The 26,825-nt window shown below is 41.9% G+C and overlaps 1 protein-coding gene across 1 annotated transcript in view; it reads left to right on the forward strand.

Moving 5' to 3' along the window:
• Positions 1 to 26,479, forward strand: part of LOC132974123 (uncharacterized) — a 221,673-nt gene extending 195,194 nt beyond the window's left edge. Inside the window, exons 4-11 of the mRNA XM_061037952.1 lie at positions 7,874 to 7,911; positions 12,986 to 13,106; positions 15,713 to 15,825; positions 16,103 to 16,151; positions 20,413 to 20,525; positions 22,937 to 23,026; positions 23,141 to 23,569; positions 24,174 to 26,479. Of these exons, the coding sequence (XP_060893935.1) occupies positions 7,874 to 7,911; positions 12,986 to 13,106; positions 15,713 to 15,825; positions 16,103 to 16,151; positions 20,413 to 20,525; positions 22,937 to 23,026; positions 23,141 to 23,569; positions 24,174 to 24,548 (1,328 nt within the window). The 3' untranslated portion in view covers positions 24,549 to 26,479. The remainder of the gene's footprint in view (positions 1 to 7,873; positions 7,912 to 12,985; positions 13,107 to 15,712; positions 15,826 to 16,102; positions 16,152 to 20,412; positions 20,526 to 22,936; positions 23,027 to 23,140; positions 23,570 to 24,173) is intronic.
• The last annotated feature ends 346 nt before the right edge of the window (positions 26,480 to 26,825 follow it).

A 26,825-nucleotide genomic window follows, 5' to 3' on the forward strand; every position in this document is an offset into this window, starting at 1 on the left:
CGTTCACATGGTTTACGAAACGGTTTAGGCATGGGTACCTTGAGAATGGGAAGAAAAGCATAAGAGATAAGAGTATTAGTGGGGAGCAGAATAGTTAATTGGCTTAGAGAAATAGTCACAATATCCTCAGTGTTCCCATATTCTCTCTGCAAAGTGTTGCTAATCAGTTTTATGCCATTGTTTGTACCTGCATTTTCTGTGTGAGAAATAAAGTGAGCATGAATCTCAACATTACATGAATTAAGATATGATTGTTGTATTATTCTATTTTTAAATACATTATATTAAAAAAACAATATGTTAATAATGTTGAATATTTTACTTGCCAGGTTACATTATGATGAACTTTAAACAATGCAATGAACACATACTTGCCCCTGGCCTTGTGATTGATTGAAATGCTCTGAAGTCCCTTGCCTTTCTCCCCCTTGAAGCCTAACAGAACTCTGTGAAAGGTCAGTGTTGAGTTGGGTGTTTCTGAAGGGACAGTGTCATCAAACTTAAAATGGTGTTTTAGAGTTGGTGTCAAAGGCGTTGAAAGTGTAACATATAAAGCATGTCCTTTTTTCTTGTGATGTATTGATGTTGTTTTACAGCATAGGTAGACTGTGGGTGTAGAGAAAGTTTGGAACTAAGTTCAATGGTGACAATATTTTGGATATTTTGGATACATTAATTAGTTTATTTCTATTCAATTGAATGGAGTTGTGGTTATAGGAAAGATAAGAAAGTGTTATAGGATACTTTGAGTTACACACATCACGATTATCACAAAGACGGGTCTGTTTGGAGAGTTACCAAATGATAGCACTTCTCACTTTTTCAGCTTTATTTACTTTGTTCAACACAGTTCTTCAAAGTCACAACAAGAAGATGGATCAGTCTTTCAGTCGGGTGTGTCAGCATTTTCTGATGTGATGGAAGTTTATCATTGACCTCTGACACATATAAAAAAGTTTTGAGATTTTGACAAAAGAGTCTCATAGTTTACCTCTTTGTGATTTTTTTGTTCTGTTACATGTACCTCTTCAGCGATGAAAGGAACACTTGTACATGCCTGCGGGTTAACTGTTGGTAAGAGTTAGTGTAGAAAAAAGAGCTGCAGAGACAGCCCCTTACATCTCTGTTACCTTCAAGAGGCTAATGCTTTATTTATAACACTGCACCCCCCAGGTGTACACCTCAGGTCCCTGCACAGCCCCTTCTCCTCCCCACAGGTATACTCTGCGCTTCTGCCTCGTACTGCGCTACCTAGCGCACCTTCACATGCCTTTCCTTTCAACATCCCACTCCTGCGGCTGCATAAGAAGAGGAAGTTGTGGAGAGAGATACAAAGACTCGGTGTGACGCACATACAATCTGCAGACTGAAGCGGTTTCACAGCCATGGTCTCCAATGTCTCACTGCAGTTCTCTCGGGTGTTGGAGAGAAAGAGCTGAATCCCCTATCCTCCAGCCCTGCTCACTCCCACCGAGCTGAAGAAACGCCACAGAGGAGAAACAGAGAGCGAGATGGAGAAAAGAAATGTGGAGGAACACTAAAGGAATGGAGAAGCAGAATCGAAGGGGAGGTGAATTGAAGACAAGACAAAGAAGTAGGAAGGGGGGCGAGAGGAGAAAGGAGAGATTGAAGAAAGCGTGATAAAGAGGGAAAGAAATGGTGTCTCGCTTTTTTTAAACTTGGAGATGCTCAATCCCTTCTTCTCACTCCAACCTGCATTTCTGGGTCACTAGAGACATTTAAACTGCACTTATAATTAACAGCTATTTTTAAACAGGGAGGGAGAAGTGGAGCGGTGGCGAGGTACAAAAGCATTAAAATTGCCCCAGATTCGCTATTGAATAGGACACATCAAGGCAATATGCTGGCAGATCAAAGTGAGCGAGGAGAAAGGAGACAGGGCCGATCAGTGGGGATAAATTGTTCCCTTTATAATGGCATAAGAATAGACCTCTTTGCAGCTGAAACAATTTAATAACTGCATTCATTACCTCTGTCCAGCCTGTCTCTCTGTCTGTCTGCTGCACAATGTGTAACTGCTTTTGCCATGCTCTACCTCTCTTTGTCTCTCTTTCCGTCTTTCTCTTTGTCTCCCAAACTTATTACCTCATTCTTTTTCCTTTTTATATCTTGCAGTCCTCTTTTTGTCTACTTCAGCTCTCACCCTCCACCGAGTCTGGCATCCTCCACCTTTTCTTCAGCCCACTTGTCCCCGCTGTCTCGCCTCTACTCCTGCATGCTCCGGCAGTAGCTACAGCAGCAGAGGTTCCTCTGAGCCGATGTGCTGCAGGCCCCACAATGAAGATGTGCAATGTCTGACACTCTTGGAATGAGAGCCCTAATAGAAGGGGAAGCGGTTATCACAGAGCTCCCCCAGGACCAGCCTCTGTGTGCCTGACGCTAATTATGGCGCATGCAAATGAATATGCAGCATTAAAGTCAGAAGAAGACTGCCTGACTCTGTGTGTGGAGGGGCTGTGTGTCAGTGTGTGCATGAAGCAGTGTGTGTGTGTGTGTGTGTGTGTGTGTGTGTGTGTGTGTGTGTGTGTGTGTGTGTGTGTGTGTGTGTGTGTGTGTGTGTGTGTGTGTGTGTGTGTGTGTGTGTGTGTGTGTGTGTGTGTGTGTGTGTGTGTGTGTGTGTGAGAGGAAATTATGTTCAGAGTGTGAGCTTGTTTGGATTCCTGAAGGTGTGTGTGTGTGTGTGCATGCATGTAGAAAGGAATAAACCACAGGGCCAATCCCCTTTTACCTTTTCATTTCTGCAGTGGTTCAGATACTTACACTGATTCATTCTTTATTTTTTATTCATTAGTATAGACCCAAATAAAAGACCATGCATCAAGGATTAGGATGAAGAAACAGGCAATAACACAACATCTCTCCATCTGTCTCTCGCTCTCTCTTGTTCACAAATGTGAGGTTGAGCAGAGGATCTCACAGGAGGATTCCTATAAATATGTCTCTCTCACATCCACAAGCAACCTCTCCAAGAGGGCGTCTTTATTAAAACCATTTTGTCTTCTCTTTGTGTCCTTTGTCTGCATGTGTGTGCATGTGCACACGTGTGTGTTGCCCGTGTGCTTTTCCATCTGGGTGTGTGTGCACACATAGTTGCATATATTTGCATATCAGCAAATGTTTGTGGATATTTTAATGCATGCACACATTGTGTTTGTATGTGTTTATTTGTCAGATTTTGTACGCATTTAATTGCATTTCTCTATTTCAGTGTGTGTTTGCACCTTTTATATGACAACCCCTATCTGTCTTGCTAGTGTGTGTGTGTGTGTGTGTGTGTGTGTGTGTGTGTGTGTGTGTGTGTGTGTGTGTAGTCTATATGTTGGCCATCTTATCTCCCCATTAGCCTCTTGTGCCCTGACCAGTATTCCCTCTCTCCCTTTCCTGCTTTCTCTAATGGGTAATTTAGCCATGCTTGCCTGACATCTAGCCTATTCCTTGTTTAGTTGCCATGGCTACGCAGGCCTATGGATTGCTCCCTTGCTCCCTGGCCTTGCTCTGGATGCTATAGATGTCTCAACTATTAGAGGGCAGAACTGCTAAACACACACACACACACACACACACACACACACACACACACACACACACAAACACACACACTGTGTAGACTATACAGATAAACAATTAAGCACTCTGCATGAATGTAGATTAATTTCTTTGCAGAATGGAACTCTAACTGAAATAAGCACATAAATGGGTGATTATTAAAGATAAAAAAAATGCAATGGTCTTTGAAAACAGGTTAACATCATAATAAATAGATATTTAATGACACTTTCCTATTATTGTTGAAAAGAATCACTGCCCTGGATGTGGTTTTTGTCTTTAGTTTGAATGTAAATAATCAAACTAATTATTTGATTTTTTATTTAAATATGAGACATGTATTCATTTTTGTGAATAGTAGGCGATGTTTTACTACTCAATACATCCTCCAAGGTAAACTTTATTATACCGAGCCAAGCATTATTGCTCTTCAAGATGACAAGAGAATGCTCTGAACCTGAGTGGCCTCTCTTGATTTTCTCTTTATTGTCATCTTAGGGTAACTGTTAGCACTATACGTTTTACTGTGCTATATTTTTTTACACGGTTTTATCGTCTTTATTTCCCAGTTATGACAGATCTGCGCCTGGCTTAGGGTAGCAACCTTCTGATAGATGGAGACCTTTTGTACTTCCCTCAAAGAAATCACAACTCCAATATTCAACTCAGACACCTACAGAGGCCAAGCTATTTGAGTCAGTGTGGCAGCATGAATATGTGCCCTTGTTCACTGTGTATGCACACACATTTGTGTGGTATTGATTTCCACTTTCACTATCTCAGTCGAATAAAAGAAGTGTATTTCAAAAGTGTATGCTCCTTTGCCTTACAAGAAACTTATACACCTTGTCATCAGTTTTGTAAGGTCATTATTGTGGATTCAGTGCCATGTGTTAGAGCTGCTTTCTGCAAAAGTAACACAACAGTATGGAAAGGGAGGAATGAGGGTTGCAGGCAGGCAGGGGAAAAAAGCAATACTGGATTCGGTCTCCTCATGTATTTTGCAGGATTTACAAGTTGGAGGTGGAGGGTTGCAGCAAGGGGCTTCAGGGTCAGAACAAACAAGGAGCTTTGAGTTTCATGCTTTTGCAGAAGATCTTGTTGTCTTTGAAGTTTTTACTATCGAGAGCAAAGGAGAGAGGGAGAGGCAAACGGTGCAGCGAGAGTTAGGATAGCAAGAGCAGCGAGGGAAGGAGAACGACTTACAGAAGTGTGAAGCCCTTGAGTTGAAACTGTGCCTGTCTGGGCCTACAGAGAGCAGATGACAGTAGCTTCGGTTTCTTTTGCAGAGCTCACAGTACTTTTGCCTTACATAACCCCTCCCATTGTGCTTTTTCAATTATTTGGGGAGAAATCTTAAGTATGCACTTAAAAAGTTAATGCTTTCATGTGTTTCAGAGTAGGGGGAAGAGAGGGGGCGCGCCACAGATCACTCATGAAGTAGACGGCAGTGACAACTTTCCAGAATATCGACATTTAAAATATTCTGTAAGGTATATCAGCAGAGTTTAACTGTGTGCATCAGTGTTTTATGAAAGAGAGGGAAAAGATAGAGACTGAGGAAGACATATAATATTGTAAGAGCAGATGCGAGCAGTGCAAACTCAAGTCGGTCTAATTCTTCACCCCTCCCCCCTTCCTATTTTCCCCTTAAGGTGCCCCTTACCCCCATTCTCCCCTCCTCTTGCTGCTCTGTGAGGTTAAAGCGCACCTTCCCACTAAAGGGCTCTGGGGTCACGCATCTGCATGTGAAATGTGAACCCGCTGACATTCCTGGGCAGCCCTAAGCCATGCAGTCCTTTTGTTCACTAGGGTGCCAGTGTCAAGCCTAACAAGCCCAGCAAGGGTCTCCGACAGAGGAGAGGGACAGACAGAGAGAGGGATTGGTGTGTTATTGATGCCCTCTGCAAGCATCCCTTTTCAGAAATGCCAAAGCAAGACATTTCAAAAGCTAAGTTGCTCACAATGGTATCACAAGTATCCTTTTTAAAACACAACCCCCCAAATGATCTTATTACAACGAGCTGGCTTGGCTATGATAAAAAGGTAATGTAGGGAGGTTTAGACGTCCTATATATTCTATAAGGTCAAGGCAACCGTAAAAAAAAACATGTCAGGTTTCCCTGACAACCGTACAGACCTTAGTAACTGCATGATCAGTTCAGCACTTCGTATGAAAAATCAAACAGTTTTTTCAATATCAAATGTGTTTTTTACACTTAAGACCCTCTTGATTTTTGATTTCACATTTATTTTCGTTTTTTAACTGACACGGCTTTCAGGCAGACATTAGTGGATAGGCAAGCTCTTTTAAATCAGGCAACACATTGAGGTGCTATGGCAGGGCTGGGGTCCTTTCTGCCTTTGAATAAAGTTCTGAGGCACAAAGGGCATCTATTCAGCAGCCAGTGATGGACTTCACACTGGCCTTTATGTCCTCACTGGCAGACAGAAAGAGAGAGAGAGAAAGAAAGAAAAAAGCCTGTGAGGAAGAAGTGAAACAGAAAACAGAGACATTGCTCAGGCAGTAGTTGTATGGATTGACAAACGTGTTAGACAGAAAAAGTTGATCAATGTGACCGCAGTAACAGCGGGACATGTTATGGTATTTTTATTTAACTCTCTAAAGTATTGCAAGTTAACAGCTGAATGATAAAAGGACATTCAGTAGAAGATAAGGGCTCTTCAGTAAATTATATCTTAGACATCTTAAAAAAAAATGTCAGCAGGTGTTTGGTGCGCACATTTTAAAACATAAACAAACAAGCATCATTCAGTCTCTGTATAATTTATTTTATTTAACCTTTATTTAACCAGTATAAAACGATTTGACAAAAATCTATATTCCTAGAGTGTCCTGGCCAACGTGGGCAGCAGCACAGTTATCAAAATGTCCAACATACAGCGAGCAGGTCTGCATACAGACATAATATAGGGTTCATAAACACATAGGAGACATGAAATCAAAGGAAAACAGCAAATATTTGTCAACCGACCACCATCAGAGATATCAAGCAAAACATCTACAGCCAGATGTAGAATACAACATGGTCTCTTCTTTATAAACAACACATTCAATACATTTCTTTTCTACTCATTCGAAAATTCACACTAACAGGGAATACATTTATATTCACTCTATTCTTTTTTTGCAAAACCCTGTTGCTGTTAGAACGTTGTCTTGAAAGTTTTTACGGTCTAGATGTGATGTTTGTTGGAGGTCACAGTGAGCCACTCTGCTCTGTGATTTTTTGATCTAATGAAGCTATCATGTTTCTTTAATGTGTCCTGAGGGTGTGTGTGTGTTTGCACCAACATAACCAAGACCACATGAATATTTGGACGAACTGTCTTTCCCTTAAAAATATGATACTCTTTAAGGAAAAAGAAAGTTCACATCAGGAGATTAATAAAAGCGTCTAGTTTAACAGTAACTGAACACAGTGTGTATACCTGTTGAAGCCGTCTTGTATCTGACTGGTTTTAACTGATTTATACCCCACAGAAACAGATTGCTATTTGATGCATTTTGGACATTGTTTATCGTCTCTAAAATCAACACCTATAGAGATTAAATCAATTCAATTTCCAGTCATCCAGTGTTCAATGAATGAAGAAACACAATGCCAAAAAACACATCTTTGTATATACTGCATCCAAAGATGCATAAAGGTCAAACACACATGGCATCATACAAACCCACAAAGTCTTATACTTTTACTTATTCTAACATTTTGTAAGTGGGGCCTAATACTCTCATCCCACATTCCTCTCTCTCCCGGTGCAGCGTGAGTGATTCATTTAGAGCTACTACATTAGGGCTGTCCATCCATCCGGTCTGCTTTTCCAAACACATCCATCGCAGTCCTAGTTAAAACACTGGGGGATCTCCTCCACTCCACCTCAACCCCCCAAAAGTCTTTTATGATGTCCATAAAATGGAAGAGTGCAGCTTTACTTGAACTAATAATATCTGAGCTTACAGGGCCGTGATTGATGATCTTTAAAGCCAGCCCGATCGGTCTCATCTTTCTTCAGATTTTTATCACTGACTTGTTTGCAGTCATGTGCAATCACAAGCACCGGGAGAGGTAACAAGTGCTTGATGTATGATGCTTGAGCCACTTTTGTCAGCTGCGCATTTCCCTTCTCTCCCTCTTTTTTTTTTTTTCTATTTTAACCCAGGGCTTCTATTTGTTGCCTCTCTTGAATTGTTTGCAGACTGTTGTCTAACTGTGCTCTCTCTCTCTCTCTCTCTCTCTCTCTCTCTCTCTCTCTCTCTCTCTCTCTCTCTCTCTCTCTTTAGATGGTGGGAATGTCTTCTCCTGGGGGATGGGGCAAGAGGTGAGCCAAACATTTTTCCACTTTTTGCCCTGCCAGGAGAGGCAGACTAAGAACAACACTGGACTGGACTCCGGGCTTTTTCATATCACAAAAGTGTTCTCTCTTGCTCGCACTCTCTCTGTCTGTCCGTGTCTCTCTCCCTTAAACACACACACACATTCCCATATTTTAAACATTTTGAAAAGATTTTTTTTTTTTCTTCCAGAGTGGAGATTAAAAGGTTTTGGTGGGATCTATGTCCAAGCCCTCCCTTAGAGCACCTAATATCCTTTATGGTGTGCCAAGAATGCACATCTTTTTAAATTCTATAAATCACCTTTATGGGATCTGCTGTTTGTCTGTCTCGACTCCTCTGCTTCACATGGACAGAGCAGGAAATCCCCTATGTGGTATCTGCTGTAGTTTATGTATGTGCAGAGCCAGAACGTGTGCATGCGAGGCTGTGCGTGTGCGTTTGTTGGCTCTGTCCTGTCTCTCCTTCTCTGTTAGATAAAGAATCCCACCTGTCACCGAGGATTGTTCTGGCCTTTCATTTAAGACGTTCTTTAAAGAGCCGCATCATTACACAGCCTTCAGACAGAGCCCGGAGAGTGTAAAATCTCGGCCCACCTCAATCCCTCTGTTCCTCTTTCTCTTTGATTCTCTCTCCTCCTGGATTTGTGGTTATCTGTTAGGTGGTTTGAAACCACGGCCAAAATGTGATCACTTTTACAACGTGACAGTGAGGATGACGCTTTGCCAGGACAGTGAAACAAACATGTAGGTGAAGGTTAGAGAGACAGGGGGTGCAATGAAAATGTTAGACATCAGTTGTTATGAGCTTTGACGTGGCCTTGGCTTCCACACTGCACTTTTACATCACAGGGTGGCTTCTAGTCTAACTAGACTCATTGGATTTTCATAGGCGTTCTTGCGTCTTTATAACTCTATGTTAGTCTCCACAAGGGCACTGTCTCTTTTTTCCCCTCTCCCCTCATCATGTTCTTTCTTTCCCTTCTTCCATCGCTCCTATCTTCCTGCCCTCTCTCTCTCTCTCTCTCTCTCTCTCTCTCCTCTGTCTTGGAGCCGTTCTGATGATTGATTGTTTCTCTGTGCAGTCTGACAGGATGTAGCACACTCTTGGCCCCAGGGGCCCCGAGCAGGCTGCACCACCTGATTAAGACTCCCCCTGTAATCAGGCGCACAGTGCCACACTGAAACTACTCCCGTCAACACGTAAAAAAAATAAGAAAGGTTCCACGCCCTGAAAGATAACACTTTGTTTGTTGCAGGAGAAGAAGTGAGATGAGGGGCCATCTAGAACTTTTTTTTTTTTTTTTTTACCTAGCTGATACCTTCTTCTCTCCAGGGCTTAAAGACTTGTATGTATCAGCCGCAGCAGAAAAAGTAGAAAAGCAAAAGGTCTTAAACCTAATAAAGTTTTCCGCTGCCTTACTAAGGTAAACCCAGGCAGCTCTAACCTTATTACGGCAGGTAATAGTATTACAGATAGAGATCTCATTGTTTTCTCCTATCGAGACTAAAAGACGGACGGCCTGCGCTGTATCACATGATTGAGGTGAGAAGGTATTTGAATGATGTCAGAGAGCGTGTGCCACAGCCTGAATCAATATGCTAACAACATAACAGGGCTAGCAAACAAGTGGAAAAGCAACCAAGTGAACTAAAAGTGGTGTATCAGATGTTTTGTAGGGAATACAAACGTGTTTCCAGTAGACCTTCTTAAGAAAATAACACAGAAAAAAGTAAGCTCATGAATATCACATTATTTCTTATTGGATTAACTGGGAAGCTAGGGATGTCAATACAGACAAACACATCTGCAGTCTAGTTTCATGTCTCTGTTCCTAATGTCAGTTTGTGTGATAACAGGGTCAACCATCTGCTAAAGTTCAGTCGGCGAGTTCAACTAGTCAGAGTGCTCAATCGAAACAATGACCGCAATTGAAATAATATATTACTGTGTTCTTGTGCAACAGCCTAACAGTCTTAATAGCGGGGGCGGACGAAACTGTCTCTCGTACAAAACAGATGACGGTTGGAGATGAGCTACAAATTGCATTATTTCTGTAGTTCAAATAAGATGCAATACTAACAAACAAAACCTTTGGGGCAATCTGGCCAACAGGGAAAACATTGAATGAAAGTGAAGAGTGAGGTCTGCTCACATTTGTCTTTTAAAACTGAGTATAACACCTCTTTTAAAACTGAGTATAACATGAACCTCTAACTACAAATAATAATATTAAATAAAGCCGATGATGAAACAAAACGAAGCATGCACACCTGACATGCAACATGTTTCACACCAACTATTGTGTTTGTCTGACGTATGGCTTGAGATAGACATAGCTGCCTGGTCTGTCCATTGCAATCCTGTCTATACTGTAATGATTAGGGCGACTCATCAGGCATGGTACATTTTAAGTGAGCCGGGACTGCTGGTGGTGGAAACCCCGGGCCTGGTTCCAGCACAGTTCAGGCCTCATCGAACCTTGGGCTGGTTCCAAATGGATACTAATATGGTCTGAGCAGCTGCAGTAGAGTAAAGTGAAAGTTATTGATAACATTGATGTAAAGGTCCCTCATCAGTGTGACAGAATATGACAAGGAAGAAAAACATGTTTGTCTTTGTGCTAATGTATATAGCGGAGTCTGCTCATGCTCTCAAATGTGTGTGCGCATTTAGTGTTAGCATCTGTGCCTGTGGGTGTGTTTGGTATTTCTTCATGCTCACATTTATATCTGTCCACATTTCCCCTTTCCCTTCCTGCTGATGCCATCAGTACACCCAATGTGACTGATGACAGTCGTTGCCACAGTCTGATGCTTCGCTGCTTAATGTCCTTTTTGTTTATTAATTAACTGCAGGACATATATGCTGAGAGACACCTATTGATTCTACTGCTGCATTAATTGATTTTTTTTGCTTCACTAATCATATTGTTGCTGCAAGATCATTACTAGGCTTCTGTGATCTCTTTGTGGTAGAGCATTGTGGGTTGATCTATTCTGTGCCCTTCTTAGTTTTGTGGGTGAAGTGTTGACTGCAGTTGTCATTTTAAATGTATATCTTGCTGTTTTGTGTATTCAGATAAGAGGGGAACAGATGGAGAAGTACAGAAGTCTAAGGACATAAACAAGTCCTAACGTAGTCACAATTCATTCTATCTATCAAAATAAAAACATTTCTAATAGTGAACACTGTAAAGGTTAGTAATATGTGTTTTATAGATTCTTAAGAACTAGAAAATGAGTGAATGCCACTGAAGTTAAAATATCCTAATAGAATCTTTCCTTTAAATTGCATATACACACCCCACATCTGCAACAATTTTCCAAAATTCTACCCCTAATAGATGCACATTTTCAACACAGGCCTTAATGTTTGTCTTTTAGAGAGGCAACTAGTTATCTAATATTCTTCACATTTTAACGACATAAGTTCAAAGCTACAGATACAGATTTTGTGAGAAATATATAATAGGAAACAGACAAGTCCTTATGTCCTTCTTCTCAGTCAAAATACAAAAGTTTGACTAAGGAAAAAAGTATAGTAAGTTGAATTCTTCATCATTTTTTGAATATATTCACAAATTCTTTTATGTTTCAACTAACAAGAACTCATTGTTGTCTCTCAGTTGTAGAGATAAAAAGTAAACTTTTTCAGAAAAAAGGCAGCACAACCCTGACAGCAAGTAAAAGGTGAGGGTGTCCTTTGATATAAAACACCAATGTTGTATCATTGCAACAAACGGATTTCCAGTGTCTGTGTATATCTGACTGCCAGAGGCTCCCCAGCGAGTCTGACCAGGGGTTACTGTGTAACCAAAGCGTCTGTCTCCTGCTCACCACCCAGATCAGCCGGTTCAGCTTCACTGGACCCAGTTGTCTTGCTTTCATACTGACAACTGTCTGGGAAAGGTCTGTCTGGGGTTCAAGTACATTAAAGTCATCCGCTCCCCTCCCACTGAGCCCCAACACAGATGGCTCCAGATGCAGCTGGCACAGCATGGAGCACCACCTGACAGTGCTCATTCACTCAGACACGCACACACAAATACACAAACACAAGTATAAACACATGCAGACACTCTGACACGTGCACACATTCAGGAATGGACACATCTGCTCACTAACTGTACCTAAATGCAAGTAAACTTACACACGCGCACACACTAAAGCTGTGATGGAAGCACATACACTCACACCTATAAATACACAGACACACACCCTCACAGCATGAACATATGCTGCCACGCATCTACAAATCCTCACAGTAGCGCACATACGAATAAGCAATTAAAGACCCAGATTACTGCATGGCGCACATTCACACTCTCAAATGTAAACCAACACATATTGTGCTCGCTCTCAGACATATGTCAGGGCATGCCGAAGTGCACATGAGCACAGTGCAGAAAGCCTTTTATCTTAGCAGGAAAGAGAGAGCAGGGCAGCTGAGACAAGTCACACTGAGCGACAGCAATGTGCCAGACAGGGAAAGAGGAAGAGATGTAAATTTAGGACAATGCATTATATGTATAACAATAGATTTTACGCTTTTGTCTTTGAATAGTTTTCACACTCTCATCAATGAGGGATTGCATTGATACAGGTTGTTGCGTATGATGAAACGTGAAACACTGCAGAAAGAAATATGCAGTGGGCCTTTTTTAACAGTATTTCCTCCTTAGTGACAGCCTCTTGAGCTAAGATGAATTGCAAGTTGCAGGTGTCATATATAACCTTACACAGCAGATATTATAACGTAGCTTTACAGTGATGCACTTAAATTATGACACTGTGGAGGTGATATACATCTATCCTCTTTGACGAAACTAACAACCACATTTACATTCAGGAACGCCAGGGCACTGTGAATGAGCTGAGAGATAGCCTAGATCTGGATTGCTTGCAAGTGGCACACAAAACGGGGACATTCTCCCCAAAATTGAAATACCACTTAGGCATGTGTCTTTATTTAACTTTTCTGTCTATGAGCAATGAAGTCATTGGGATTAAACTTTTATTTAATCCTGTGACTGACGTTATATCATCATTTTGCTTGCAGGGACAGCTTGGACTTGGAGAGGACCGAATTCATATCTCAACTCCTTGTCTTCTCAGTTATTCTCAGCTCACTGGGGTGACACAGATACAAGCAGGGGACAGCTACAGTGCAGCCATCACAGGTGAGCTAACCATCAATCACCTGCTTTGGTAACACCTACAGAGTCAGTCCTGTGTTAACTACATTAGTTAACACAGCTCAACTCAAACCCCCAAACAGCTCATCATGACTGCAGATTTCTTTATATATCTATATTTTTCAGGATTCTGAAAAGTTGTATCCTCTCTGCATAATATAATAACAATTTATTAACTTGAAAACCTTATTCTCCCAGCAGTATCCCTAGCTGTGGCTTTCAGCCATGCAAATTTTTCATCTACATCATTTCATTGAGTTTTAATTAACACTACAAGGATTCAGTGTCCTCAAATGACATAACTGGGAGCACAAATTCAACCTCATTAGCTCTCAATATCTCCTAAACCAAGCAGAATTGTGTAATGCTGCACCCAGTAGTGTTATGTGATAGATGATGTAAATAATGAATTGATTTGTTGTTCAACCAACTATCCCCTAAACTACCCTGCTAAGATCACACACTTTCCCTGTGGCTACTTTGTTATTAATAAGCCGGAGATAAGGAGGTTCACAATCTCTTTACAGCAGAGGGCCTGGTCTGTCTTCACTCTTATTCCTAAAAAGCCAAACTTGAAGCATTCTTTGCTGACTAAATTAAATAACAGGTAGTCTCAAATAGTCCCTTTTTTATTCCGTCTCTCTTTTTATTCTCTAACTTGTATGATTTTCAGCAATCTAATTCATCCCCCTCTGCTCCGTTGAGAGTCATTGAACTGCCACGGAACTAGTTCTAATACATTTACACCATTACATAGTGTCAGGCAACTACTTTGCCTTCAATTGCTGCTTGCCTTCTGCCAGACAGCTGGAATTAAAGTGGTTACACTACAAATGTAACATCAGCCACTTAAAGAGAAAAGGCATTGTGCTGCACATTTACAGCCCACTGCTGCACTGCGATCCTCTGTTAAAAGAATTGCCTATTGTTGAACTGAGACGTCTGCTGGCTCTGTGTACGAGGTCTCGCTGGAAATGCCACCGGTTCATTAAATGAACTGCAGTGAACATATTAAGTTTGGTCCCATTTGAATTCTTAGTGCGTTGAAGACTATTTGGAGAGTGAGGCCCTTCCTGCTGGTGGTACAGTTATGTCTTTAGGTGATCTATAAAATGTTATTATTTAAAACAAGCTCTTTATGGATTGCTTAGGAGGCATGCTTAGCACATGATTGATCCGACCTTTCACAGACCGTCGTTCTTTGGGAAAACATCAGCCTCAACCTTTTTTAGCTGGATTACCCTGCCAGCGTCTCTGTGCATGTGTGTTTTCTGTGTTTGTGTGTGTGTGTGTAAAAAATGTAAGTACGTGTGTTTGCCTGTTTGGTGAAACAACATCATACAACGCCTGCCTCCATAAGGTTTCCATCGTTGAAATGAAAATAATACATTACTGACTGATTGATCAATCATGTCTGAAAGGGTATCTGTGTCTGTGCATGCGTGTGTGTGTGTGTGTATGTGTGTATGTGTGTGTAGGCACGTGCGCGTGTGTGTGTGCCAATGCTACGTACAGCTTGATGCAGAATAGAGATTGATGGAGGCTCGCCGTAAGGAGGATACTCAGTTATCTCCTTGTAATTAAAATCCACCTCATAAAGATTATTGACTCCCCCACCACACAAACCAGCGTGCTCCCTCACTTGGCAGGGTTTGCAAAGCGCTTCTTAAAAAATGAAAAATAGCATATTAAGCAGCACATATTTCCCATTTATGCAGAACATTTAGATGTGGTTAAGTTATCGTAATGTGCAATAAAACCTGGATGTGAAATTTGTAATCCACTTTGGAAAATTGCTTACTATATTGCTTTAACATCCCCTGAAAGAGCTTTTGAGATGTGTGTGCCAGGTTTATTGTACACCATAATTTAAAAGTCCTCAATGCAGGCAGTAAATATAAATTTATTAGTGGCAGGTTTAAACAGGCTCACTGAGGTAGCATGAGTGAGTGGATGCTTGAGTGTTCACTGCATGTGAGCATATACAGTGTGTGTGTGTGTGTGTGTGTGTGTGTGTGTGTGTGTGTGTGTGTGTGTGTGTGTGTGTGTGTGTGTGTGTGTGTGTGTGTGTGTGTGTGTTTGAGTCCCACTGAGATTGTGCTTGGCTCGTCACATTTACAGGTTGAGTGTGTGCAGGTGTGTGTTCCTGTGTGTTTGGGCGTGATATGGATGGGTTATTGTCATCTAAACTGCACCAAATTGACAGGACATAACCGTCATTTTTTAATTACGCGTCAGTGTATGTTTTTGAGTGTGTAGGAAGCACAGTTGTAAGGTTCAGCAGAAAGCTCATCTGTGGTACACTGGGCACTTTAAGCACTTTGTTTGTGTTTTCTCAGCATGAAAGCAAAATGTGCCTGTTTTTTTCAACTGTCCCATGTTAATATAATCAGGGTATACTATCACAATTTGGCAATACATTTGAGAAGGTCAGAATCATTTGAAGTGCATACCAACGCATCGTCACATGAGGCTCATTTGCTGTTCATACTGAAGATATAAGTTCTGACATAAAATATGCTGCAAGGTGACATTGTATGTAAGTCTGGTGTAGCTGTCTGAACATTTTTACTCTTTGTTTATACCTCCAGCAGGAGGAGAGCTGCTTCTCTGGGGTCAGATCCACTGCTTGTCCCGGGTCAGTGATCATACAGGCCTCAAAAGGATCTGGACCCCCCAGCCTGTTCCACTGGCAGGCAGAAAGGTGTGCATGAGAGACTGGATATATATATATATATATATATATATATATATATATTTTTTTTTTTTTTTTAAATCTCAGATAGATGAAAGCTCAAGGATTTTCTCAGGAAATTACTTTAAGCAGGATAAGCATACATTCATAAGCATTTCACACTGAGTCACAAACATCAGAAATCTGTGTTCAGCAGGAAGTGCTAGCAATAAACTAGAAAATGTCATTTACTCAATGCACTTGCTGTCGTGCTTTAAAGTATAAAACCTGATTTCATTCTATGCAGGTGTGTGATGTAGCCTGTGGTTCCTGGCATATGATGGCCCTCACCACATGTGAGTAATCAGTGATTCGTCTCTCAATGTTCTATCTCTCTGGTTAATTATTTTGAAGGCAAATTCAGTTTTTGTATTTCCCCTCTACACTGGCTTCCCCTTTTCCGTCTCTAAATGATGTCTTGCTCCTCCTCAAAGCCCCTCCTCACTCACTTTCTCACTCATCAAACCATAATTCACTTCAGAGGGAAGCATCATTAATGCACAGTAGGACACAGCGGCTTGATGTGTGCTAATTATATTGTGTGTTTTACACGCTGGATGACTTTTGCTTAGTCAGTGATGAGCTCAGTCTCTGGTAATTGTTTTTTGGATGTGATGAGTTTATAAAAGCCTGTCTGAGTGTGCATGTGTTGGTGTATGTGTCTGGGCTTGTAATCTGCGTGTGTTTGTCCGTGCATGTATTTGTGATTGAACATGTCAACAATGAGACTTCTACTATGTGAGCATGCAAATTACATGTGCCTTTTCATGGGTAGTCTTGCATTAAAGCCGTGCACAGAAATGTTTACAACACATGCTGTTTTAAAGAGTAACCAGAAAGACACGATTATTCCACAGCTCCACACATCATGCGCTTATTTGAACTTAGCTCTCACTATATGTAACGTTTTGTAACGTTTAAAATGCAACTTTATACTCCATCAAAACTTTGACATGCACCAACAACCGTGGCACTTCACTTCAGGACTTCCTTACATTCTCTACTTTCCATGTGATCCTTTTAGCACTGTACATCACTCAGTGCTATAGCTAGAAACGCTGCTCAGCCTTTGGCTAATCATGCTGATTGGAGGTGTCCTTTGGCTCACCTGGGGGCTTCCAATCCTATTAGGCCAACCGTCCTGAGCCAAACGCACCCAGCAGCCGCTCGTGTTTGATCACTGGTGCTTAGAGCCCACACTTGTCCTCTTATGTTGGTATTAAGGCATGGAGGAGAGGAGCGGCAGGGTGGAGTTCGGTGAGTGTGTGTGTGTGTGTGTGTGTGTGTGTGTGTGTGTGTGTGTGTGTGTGTGGGGGGGGGGGGGGGGGGGGGGGGTTAAAATGTGATCTCCTTAACTCTCTAGGGGGGCAGAAGGGAGTTTGGTGCCTCACCTCCCTCACTGACACTCCTCTGCTCCTCCAACTGGAGCTGGTCTTTAAACTTCTGATGTCAGATGAAAGGCAGAACACTGCAAGTTGTTTCAGGGGGGGAAAAAAAGAGGTATAAGAGATGGAGGGAATGGGTGAAATGAAGGATTGAGGGAGGGGGACTAAGAAGAGCAGGTCTAGGTTGTGTATCTCTGTTTTCACCTTTAAAGGAGCTTTTGAGCGTTTAAGTGGTTTAGAGGGTCCATCAAATTCCTCATCCGTCTCTTTTTAAAATGTCCTGTCCTTTCTTAAACTTTCTTTTTCCCTCTGTCTTTATCTGTGTTGTCATTCGGTGGGTGCATGCAAGGTGTGTCATCTGCTTGGAAGTTTATACACCTGATCCCACGAGGCCTGTCACATTTTTTCATCCCTTGCCACATACTCTTCCTCACGTCCATTTCTCTCTCTCTGAACCTTCATCCAGACTTCCATTCTCCCTCACTTCACACCCATCACTGTGTCTCTCTAGTGGCTCTCCACCTTCCTCCTTTTCCCCTGCGGCCCCCCTCCTTCTCCTCCTCCTCTTCCTCCTCCTTTTCCCCTGGCCAAGGAGCGCCCAGGAAGAGCCATGTGTTTCCAAAGTGGACTGGATGGGAAATCGAAGCAGGGCTTCTGTGTTTATCAAGCCACAGCTCCGTCACCTTGCTCCTACTCCCGTCTGGAGGCCCCGGCAAATTGGTGACAGCAGCAACAACCCTGCAGCACACATGCACCCTTTTTCCAGCTGTGCACGTCCACACACAACCACACACACAGCATAGCACCTCGCCCTGTTTAGTTTTATTGCTGGTGTCAGGTGAGGAGGTGGAGGTAGGAGTGCTGTCTAATGCTCCCCTCAAACACACACACACATACACACACAGAGACACACTCACACAGAGTCATTTCCACCCCTGCCGACACCTTGGCTAACGAGACCTGTGAACCGCAGTGACAGAACTCTGAGACTTGTCAAGGTCCCAGTCATTTAATGCCAAGACCCAGCCCTGGCTCTAACCCAACAGGGTTTCTGTATGCACACCAGGACACAATAGGCTACAGGGTGATATACTGAACACAAGTCTATTGAATACTGCTGCTCGTCCAGGTTAATCCTATAAGTTTTACCTTTGATGCATTCATATGCAGTAATTCTTCCAATAAAAAACTACAGTGTATGTCTGTAAAACGACTGCGACTACACAGCCATCTTCTTCTGTAGCGTCAAATTGCCACAAGTCATTACAAGCAGTATTGCAAAGACCACTGTCCCTTTTGTTGCTTGTGTACAGGATGCTCCCTGCTCAAAGCCTTTTCCAATGCCCTCCCCTTTTTTCCCTCTTTGATGTGATCATATAATCGGAGGAGAAAGCAGAGTTGACTCGGGTTAGAGCCCTGTATGGCCTTGCTACCTTGGAAATGAACTGCACAAACAATGCCTGGCCATTGTGCCGAAGCGCTTACAATGATGCCATTCAAGAAAGTATTGATCCACCCTGTGTAGGGTCAATCATTGGATCAATTGTGTGTGGGTTGGTCGGCTGGAAGGCCAGGTTTACTGCTTGAATGAATGGATAGTTTGAGAACGGATGAATGGACGGTTGGGTAATGGATGGATGGATATATGGATTGATTCATGGATGGTTATGAAGACTGATGTATGGAGGGGGCAGCCGTGTCAGGTCTGCCCAAACATGAACTTGTGTGGGTCTGAACATGTTATTTGTCTGCCGTCTCTGTCGTCTGCCTCACAGAATTCTGTCCAGTCTGTCCTTAAAACACTTCAACGATCACCCTTTCAATATGGACCCAGATTTACTGTCGGTTCAAGTCATTTAAATGCTTGTCACGGTCAAATATACACTTCTTTATACAAAGTCAATGTATAAACAACACACATGATATTTCTGTATGCGTTGTCCAAAATTTTAAACTTCTACTGCAGTTTGTTTTTGTTTTGTTTTTGTTTTCTGAAGAGGGCATGTTCGTATATATAGGAGCAAGCTACCTTTTCCTTAGTTATACAAAAGCTTAAGTTGGAATCCCTGAAGGAATTATGCTGTATATCTAAAGCTTCATTTTGGCATAGAAGAGTGGGGGAAATAAAGAATTATAAAGTTAAAACGAGTCATTGTCATTAGCATGTTCTGTGTGGGTTCTTGTGATGTGTTTACACCAGGGTTGATTGACCTAGTTACCCAGCCTCTGGCAGCACAACATGGAGAAATGTAACACAATGCAACACAGGGGAGAGGTGTAGGTTCCTTTATTATTCTTACATATGAGTGAACACACACACACACACACACGCACACACACACACAGAGCAGTGATCACCAGGGGCTCACAGAGGTCGTGCCTCGTGACGGTGTGAAAAAAAGAGTGAGCTTATTTAAAATTCTTTAAGAGATGTCAATTATGCTCTCTGCATATTTCTATGGAAAATTTGTAAATAGATCCTTTGTAAATAGCTTCTCTCTTGCCAATCACCCTGTCTGCTCTCTGCACAGCAGCATTAAAAATTGATCCTTAGCCGCGCAGGGTGAAATGCTAACATAGCTGCCAAATGACTGATTAAAAAGAAAAACCTTTAATCTTTGCTTAAAAGTGTCTACTGCCTTGGCATGCCTTTCCCCTGTGCTCCTCTATCTTCCAAGGCTGCGAAGGGAAGGAGGGGGTCGCCGTGGGGGAAACGGGGTCACGCTTCATGTAGAGTCAGCGCTGTACAGTGATATAGCTCTAGAGGTGAGGGATTTCACTTAGAGCTGATCTAGGAATCGACATGCATTGCTCTCTTCTGAATTGCACCTTAAGCCAAAGGTTAAAAACACATTTGAGCTTTCAACTACAGGGGGTGAATATGTTGGCACTACTGCTAATAGCGTGCATACAAAAAAAAATGTTGTTGTTCCAAGTAAAGCATTCAAGTTGCGAATAAAGCAGCAGGCTCATACTGATAATGTAGCATTAAATAGATTGACATGCCTTCAGATTACTCAGATGCACCGCTGTAGAAATTGACGCACTCTTCTTTTGAATGACATGGCAATTGAGAAGCCATGAAATAAGCAGAGGGTTGGATTAAAGAAGACAAAAAAAATGAGTTTAACGTGTCGATTTTTAGATGATCAAAGTGGGTTTGCTCTTTCAGGCAGCCACAAGCAGAATGGAGAATGTCCTCATCCAGAAACTGAAGCTCGCTTCAGAAACCTTGTCAGTAATCCTGTACTGATGGAGCACACAGAGAAAGAAAACACAGACCAAGTAAGATAAACATACCTCCTGTGTCTTTCTTTATAGCTCTTTTATTGAATTACTTGCATACCATACAGCTGTTACAGCTGTTGCTCACTTACTAACTCGAAAGCTCCCAAACTCTTGCCATGGATTGCTTCTGATTGATATCTTCCTGTTGCACGCTCCCTGCCTGCCTTGTTGACATCCTCATTCCCACACGTCCATTGTTTGCTTCTCAAATCCTCTTTTATTCATTGTTTTCACTTCTGTTGTACATGCTGTAAATCAACATATCTGTAATGAATGATACACTATAACAAGTTGCACTTGAGTAAACAGCAACGCCTTGCACAGATGAAGTGTTGAGTTTATATTCACTCACCCCTCAGAATATCAGCCAGGGCCACTAAACTGTCAACCCAGAACACCACACACACACGCACACACACACACACACACACACACACACACACACACACACACACACACACACACATACACACACGAGCTCCTGCCCCTCCCCGTCTCTCTGTCATTCAGGTGTTTACTGTCATTCATACTCACGGTTTTGTATAATCCTCTTCACCACACCTGAGTGCTCCCCACTCAGTGTCACTGGATTTACTCTTCCTCCCTCCCCACTCTCTCTCTCTCTCTCTCTCTCTCTCTCTCTCACTCTCCCTCACTTCCCCTCTCATCCAGTGCACAGCCTTTTTTCATTTTGCATCACAGCCATTCTTTTGCACATGTTGTCATTTCCTATGTAAATAACCATAGATGAAAAGACAGCAACAGACACTTAAGATTTACACACACCACTCAGTGTGTATGTTTTCAGTCAGCCCCTCTCATCAGCCAGTTTGTTTGTAGAATTGTCTTCGCCTGTAGCCATAAATTAGGGGTTGTGATTTAGCTCATTGAGACAACAGAGAAAGACAAGGAAACATGAATAAAACAAATGACGTGGAGAAGGTGAGGGAGAGAGAGAGAGAGAGAGAGAGAGAGAGAGAGAGAGAGCGAGAGAGTGAACTGAGAGGCAGAAATGGGCCAGTATGTATTTCTGCTCTACTTTCACTTGGGGAAGGCTTCATTAAGAAGTCTGTTTCCAGAGCGTGGTAGAGTCTCTGTGTGTGCATGTGCGCGTCCATTTGTGCACAGGAGTGTGCGTGCACATAGGTTAATGTGTGAAGCTGTGTTGAAGCACACGCACACTGCTGCATACATCTGTGCATGCACGTAAAAATTATTTGTGTGTGTGTTCAGTGAGAGAGATCTTTTAAATTATTTACAACCAGAACTCTCTAATTGGTATCAAGTTTTTAAATGGGGTCAAATGTTGCGGTTCAGTTTCATGCAGTTTTTCTCTTGCCTTAAGTCTGTATCATTACATTTGGTGAAACTGGACAGCTGCTTTATTGGACTTGAACCTCTGAAAGCGATATTTGCCTATTGAGTCTAGTACTGGAAAATTGTGCTTCAATGTGCTGAGGCAGAGGAGAGAATATTGTTTTTTTATGTAACATTAGCTTATCCTCTTATGTTTGAAAACATTTTAAGAGAGATCTGGTGAGTCGTAAACATCAAACAGAGGTGCACATGTGCCCGCGCACACATGCACACACAAACTCACACACACGCCCACAGAGCCTAAGGCAGAGCACAGAGCTGGTATTAGATTTAAGCCCCCTAATAAAGCCAATTAGAATTATTCTGTGCGCAGATGAAGGCAACCTTACGAGAGCAATTCACCACTCACCTCTAATATACACATGCACGCAGACAAACACAGTCATGCTGTATAACTACTGAACACACAACCAGAAAACCATGCTGAAATCAGAGTGTTAGGGATGCAATTATGCAACATTATCAATTGTTTTTCCACCAACTTTATTGTTGTGCAAGTTATTTGAAATGTTGAATGAATGTTGCACATTGGAAAGCAATCAAATTTCTCATCTTATTAATCCAAAGTTAAATTCAAGAAATAAGCCCTAACATGACTTTTGCGTCTTAGCAAAGTATCATCAACAATCCCTTTAAATACCTTCAAAGCTTACACACCTATAAGCTGCTGACTCTGTTAGAAGTAGTAAATTAGACAACAAAGCTTAATAAGCAGTCCTCCTACTGTTTGGAGGGTTTCTATCCATTAACAGCTGCTTACTAAGCACTGATACAACACTGCAGAGGTCTGGTTAGCAAAGTCAAATCATGACACGTCCTCCAACCTTACACAAAGCCCTGGTAGTTACCTCATGGTTACTCACCAGTACCTAATGTAATCAATATATTGCATATAAGTATTCTATAAACACACGGTCTATTACATGTATTGAAAAATATATGGGTGTATTTCTTATTACAAAAGGGGATTTCTATTTCTCTTAAGAGGGGCCTATCTGTTTGTTTGGTTGATGCTAACTGCCTCCCTACAGCCTCAGCCCCGGAGTCAAGCTAGTGCCGGACCAGTGTCTTTACTGAAAGCAAGGAGAGAAAACTTAAATCGGCCCTCTATAAACCTCCTGGTAAGTTGGCCCTCTAGCTGTGATAGTTATGCAGTGTTAGAGGGTTTAGTAACTTAAAAAACTAGCTGTTCCAATAAGGCACTATCTTAATATATGATGTGATCCTACTGACAGGACTCCAGGAAGATTGAACACAAGTCACGTCACCGTCTTGAGAGCCCAGAGGACTCTGAGGAGCAAGAGAAAGAGAGTAAGAGACCAGAGGAAGAAGAAAGGCATGAAGACAGACCAAAAAAAGATGAGGAAGATGGAGCATTACACAATATAGCATTTGCCAAAGTGCCAGAGATGGACAGTAGAGGAAATGACCAATCATCAATCAAATCTGACCAAGCGGCTCAGAGGGAGCGTTGCAGGACAGCAGGACCGTGGGAGCTGAGGAAAGGGCCGTGCAGAAGCTATCAAAGCAGAGACGTAGTCTTTACCTCCTTGCATCTTTTACCCAGGTTGGAGGGAGAGCAGTACCGGACCAATACTGGCATTTTGCCCCGACTTCTGACAGGACATCAAGCTCAAAGCAGAGCTTTCTCTGAAGCTGGAAAGGTGAGTGTTAATGTGGTAACCACAAACAACAAGGAGTAATGTTGAACTTACAGTAATGGTAGTTTGTTTTCCATGAAAAGGGTGCGTTTGTGACCAAAGAGAAATAAAGATGTTTTTAATGTACTGTATTTCATTCTATTTTTGCCTTATATATCTCAGAAAGGTCAGAGGTCATATTTGTGTTTATTAAAATAGTTGAGAATGAATGGAAACATCTGGATCAGTGTTGATGTGCCAGGACTGCTGGCCTGCAAGCCCTTGCTTGTTACACTGACATTTTATGACTCTTGCTGAGATTTAAAAAAAAGAAAAAAGCAAGTATACACTTCCTGGTTTGCAGTTTTTAGTGCTACTCCACAATTAACAAAATGTAAGCAGCGGACAATTATGTTTAAAAGCTTCGATATTCCCTGGAGTCTGAACACGTCAAAAAAGGAAATGTCTTCAGAAGAATGTTATGTTTAGTAATCATGAAGCCTATATGTCTTTCACTTAATATTTCTACATCAAGATATGTATTGTTGGTCATCTCCAGCAACATAAAGGCAACATCTCAGAACACTATACAATAACAGTAACACATGGTTTTTGGTTCTCTCTTCAGGGGAGATCTGTACATCTGACTGAAGTACTCCCAAAGTCTGGAAGTGAGAGCAGCATTTTGCCGGGTCCCAGACTCAGACCCCAACCCGAACTCAGACTTCCTGGAAGATGTCCAGCTCATGCAGAACAGAGGGTAGTTTCCATTCAACGTTCAAGAAATGAAGTTCACACTGACATGAACTCGCCAGTTTACAATTCTTCTCCCTACCTGAGCGCTGGACAACCGGTTCAGATGTCCTTTTCTTCCTTTCAATTGGGACCACAAGTCAAAACCTCTCTTTTTTTACCGACTCCTTCTTCTTCTGAACCTCTGAGGCACAGTCCCACACCCAACAGAGCTGTTTACTCCTCGAGAACTTTTAGGAAGAAACATTAAGAATCCACCGATTCAACTTGGACCAAGAAAATCTGTCTGTTGTTTTATTTTTTTTATTTTATACTTTTCTAATGTCAGGTCATCAACTGTTTGAAACGAAAATATTTTCTAAATATAGAAATCACAATATTACGCAGCACATCCATAAAGTGGTCAGCATCTCACTTTTTTTTTTCCCACAAAAAGTCTCCTCAGGGGAAGAAGAACCTGCACTCCACTCAATACTACATATTCTTTTATTGGTACACATATGTATGATTATATTTATAATGTCTTTATTTGTACAGCACTTTTCAAAAACAAAGCAACAAAGTGCTGTGAACGCATAAAAGAACCAAATAATGGAAAACATGGTTAAGTGAGAAAATGTAACGGAGAAATGCACTTATTGTAGGCATAATTTTCTAAAGTAAATGAATGGATACAAAAATAAAGCAAAGATAAAAGCTTTGAATTTAAGAAAAGAAAGCTGCTATATAAAGTGTGTTCTGAGGACTGATTTATGGCTAAATAGTTTTGGCTCCAAGGTGACTGACAAACAGCCGCTTTTACTCTAAGAGCTCTGCAAAACAGGCTCCAAATCAGCATTAAGGGACTCCACTTTACCCCACACTGTGATTTGGCAAATATGTTCCTCTTACAAACTAGCTCAGTCAACGACACTCATGAACCTTGGCCTGATCTGAAAGCATTAGATTCAGTTTCTACGGCCAAAGCCGCCTGAAGAAACTGCTGTCATTGAGTCACAGCATTTCAACACAACTTGAGAGGGTTGAGTTTTTCACTGTATATTATTACTGAGCTGTATGCATTTTAAAAAGGATAGTATGATGCTTATTAAAAACCCTCTCACATCTCACAAGCCCTCTCACATCTTGGCCTCTTGTAAGACATTTCACGGTGCATCGTTTTCATGGCAACCCAATTGTGAGGTTCTCTATCTGTCACTTTCTTCTGTTCTTTTTTGATGTATCAGCCTTGTACTCTGATTGTTTGCCACAGTGCAACCAATGCCACAATACCATTCCTCTAATAAGGATTTCTTACATTTATATATATATAAGTTAAGAACTTCACACATAATCATTTCACTTCAATAAAACATCCAAGCTATTATTTCCTTGATCCCAGGTTTTACTAAATTGTAAATGTAGTTTTTTTTTAAGTATGTTAAACTGTATAAATTAGCTGGTTCAGGAGAGGGATAAGTAAAACAATACAGGTGCTCTTCATTAAATCTTTTTTACATTTGCGGGTGTAAAACATCAACTCTGCCTAGATACAGCCATGCAGCACTGATGGCATTGAGACATTCTCCCTCATCCCACCCAGCTGGCTCCCACACTCCCTATGGTTTGTTTTGGTGTGTGTGAGTTAGTGTTGGTTGTGTGTATCACGTCTTTGCCCTGCGAGACTCCTGCCAATCGATTCAAGGTGAGACCTGTCGATTAAACACCCTGAGCCGTGCTCTCTACCTAACCCCAGGGTGATTCAATCCCACCCCTTACACACACATACACACACCCATACATAAACACGCGCTCACACACACACACACACCCTCTTCACCTGTCATCCATCAATACCTCCATCAGGGCCTATATTGATCCCCTCCCTACAGCCTATTCACCCCATGCAGTACCACATCAGGGCTGAGACGACGTCCGTGCAGGTTAAATTTCTGACAGATTTACAATAAAGCTGAAGTTATTATTTAACTCTTCCGGCCGCAGTGGGCTCTTTGATTTAGCACCTTGGGAGAGGGATGAGTTACAGCTGACACGGAGAATCTGCCGGGGCTGGAATGGTAGGCACCCGGTTCATAACTCAGACGCTGAATGTGTAGTTAGTCAATCACTTGATCTGTAATCACAAATGCTGCCAGAAATTACATGAGTGATGAGCTGTAATAAAAGCACTTACTTTTCCTGCTCTGTCTCTTAAGTGTTATTGGCAGACCCCTCTCTCCCAGGAGGCCGTGGCTGTGAAACAAAATCCCGATATAAACTGCCTCATTGGTCCCTGCCTCACGCTCTTTCTACTGTATGTGTGTATATGTGATTGTGTGTGTCTGTAAGTTAATGCCGAGTTCCTCCTCTGCTGTGAAATACAAAGCTCTTTTTGACACTCTTCTTTCCACTCTTGGATTGCTTCGCTTCGGGACAAATGATCCTCACTAGAGTAAAGATCTGTGCCTCTATCATTATTATGTCTGCAGAGGTGCAGGGAAAGGCAATTCACCAACAGCCACAGCTCTCAAACAGAACCGGCAGTATT

This window comes from Labrus mixtus, chromosome 5 (assembly GCF_963584025.1).
Source record: "Labrus mixtus chromosome 5, fLabMix1.1, whole genome shotgun sequence".
NCBI lineage: Eukaryota > Metazoa > Chordata > Actinopteri > Labriformes > Labridae > Labrus > Labrus mixtus.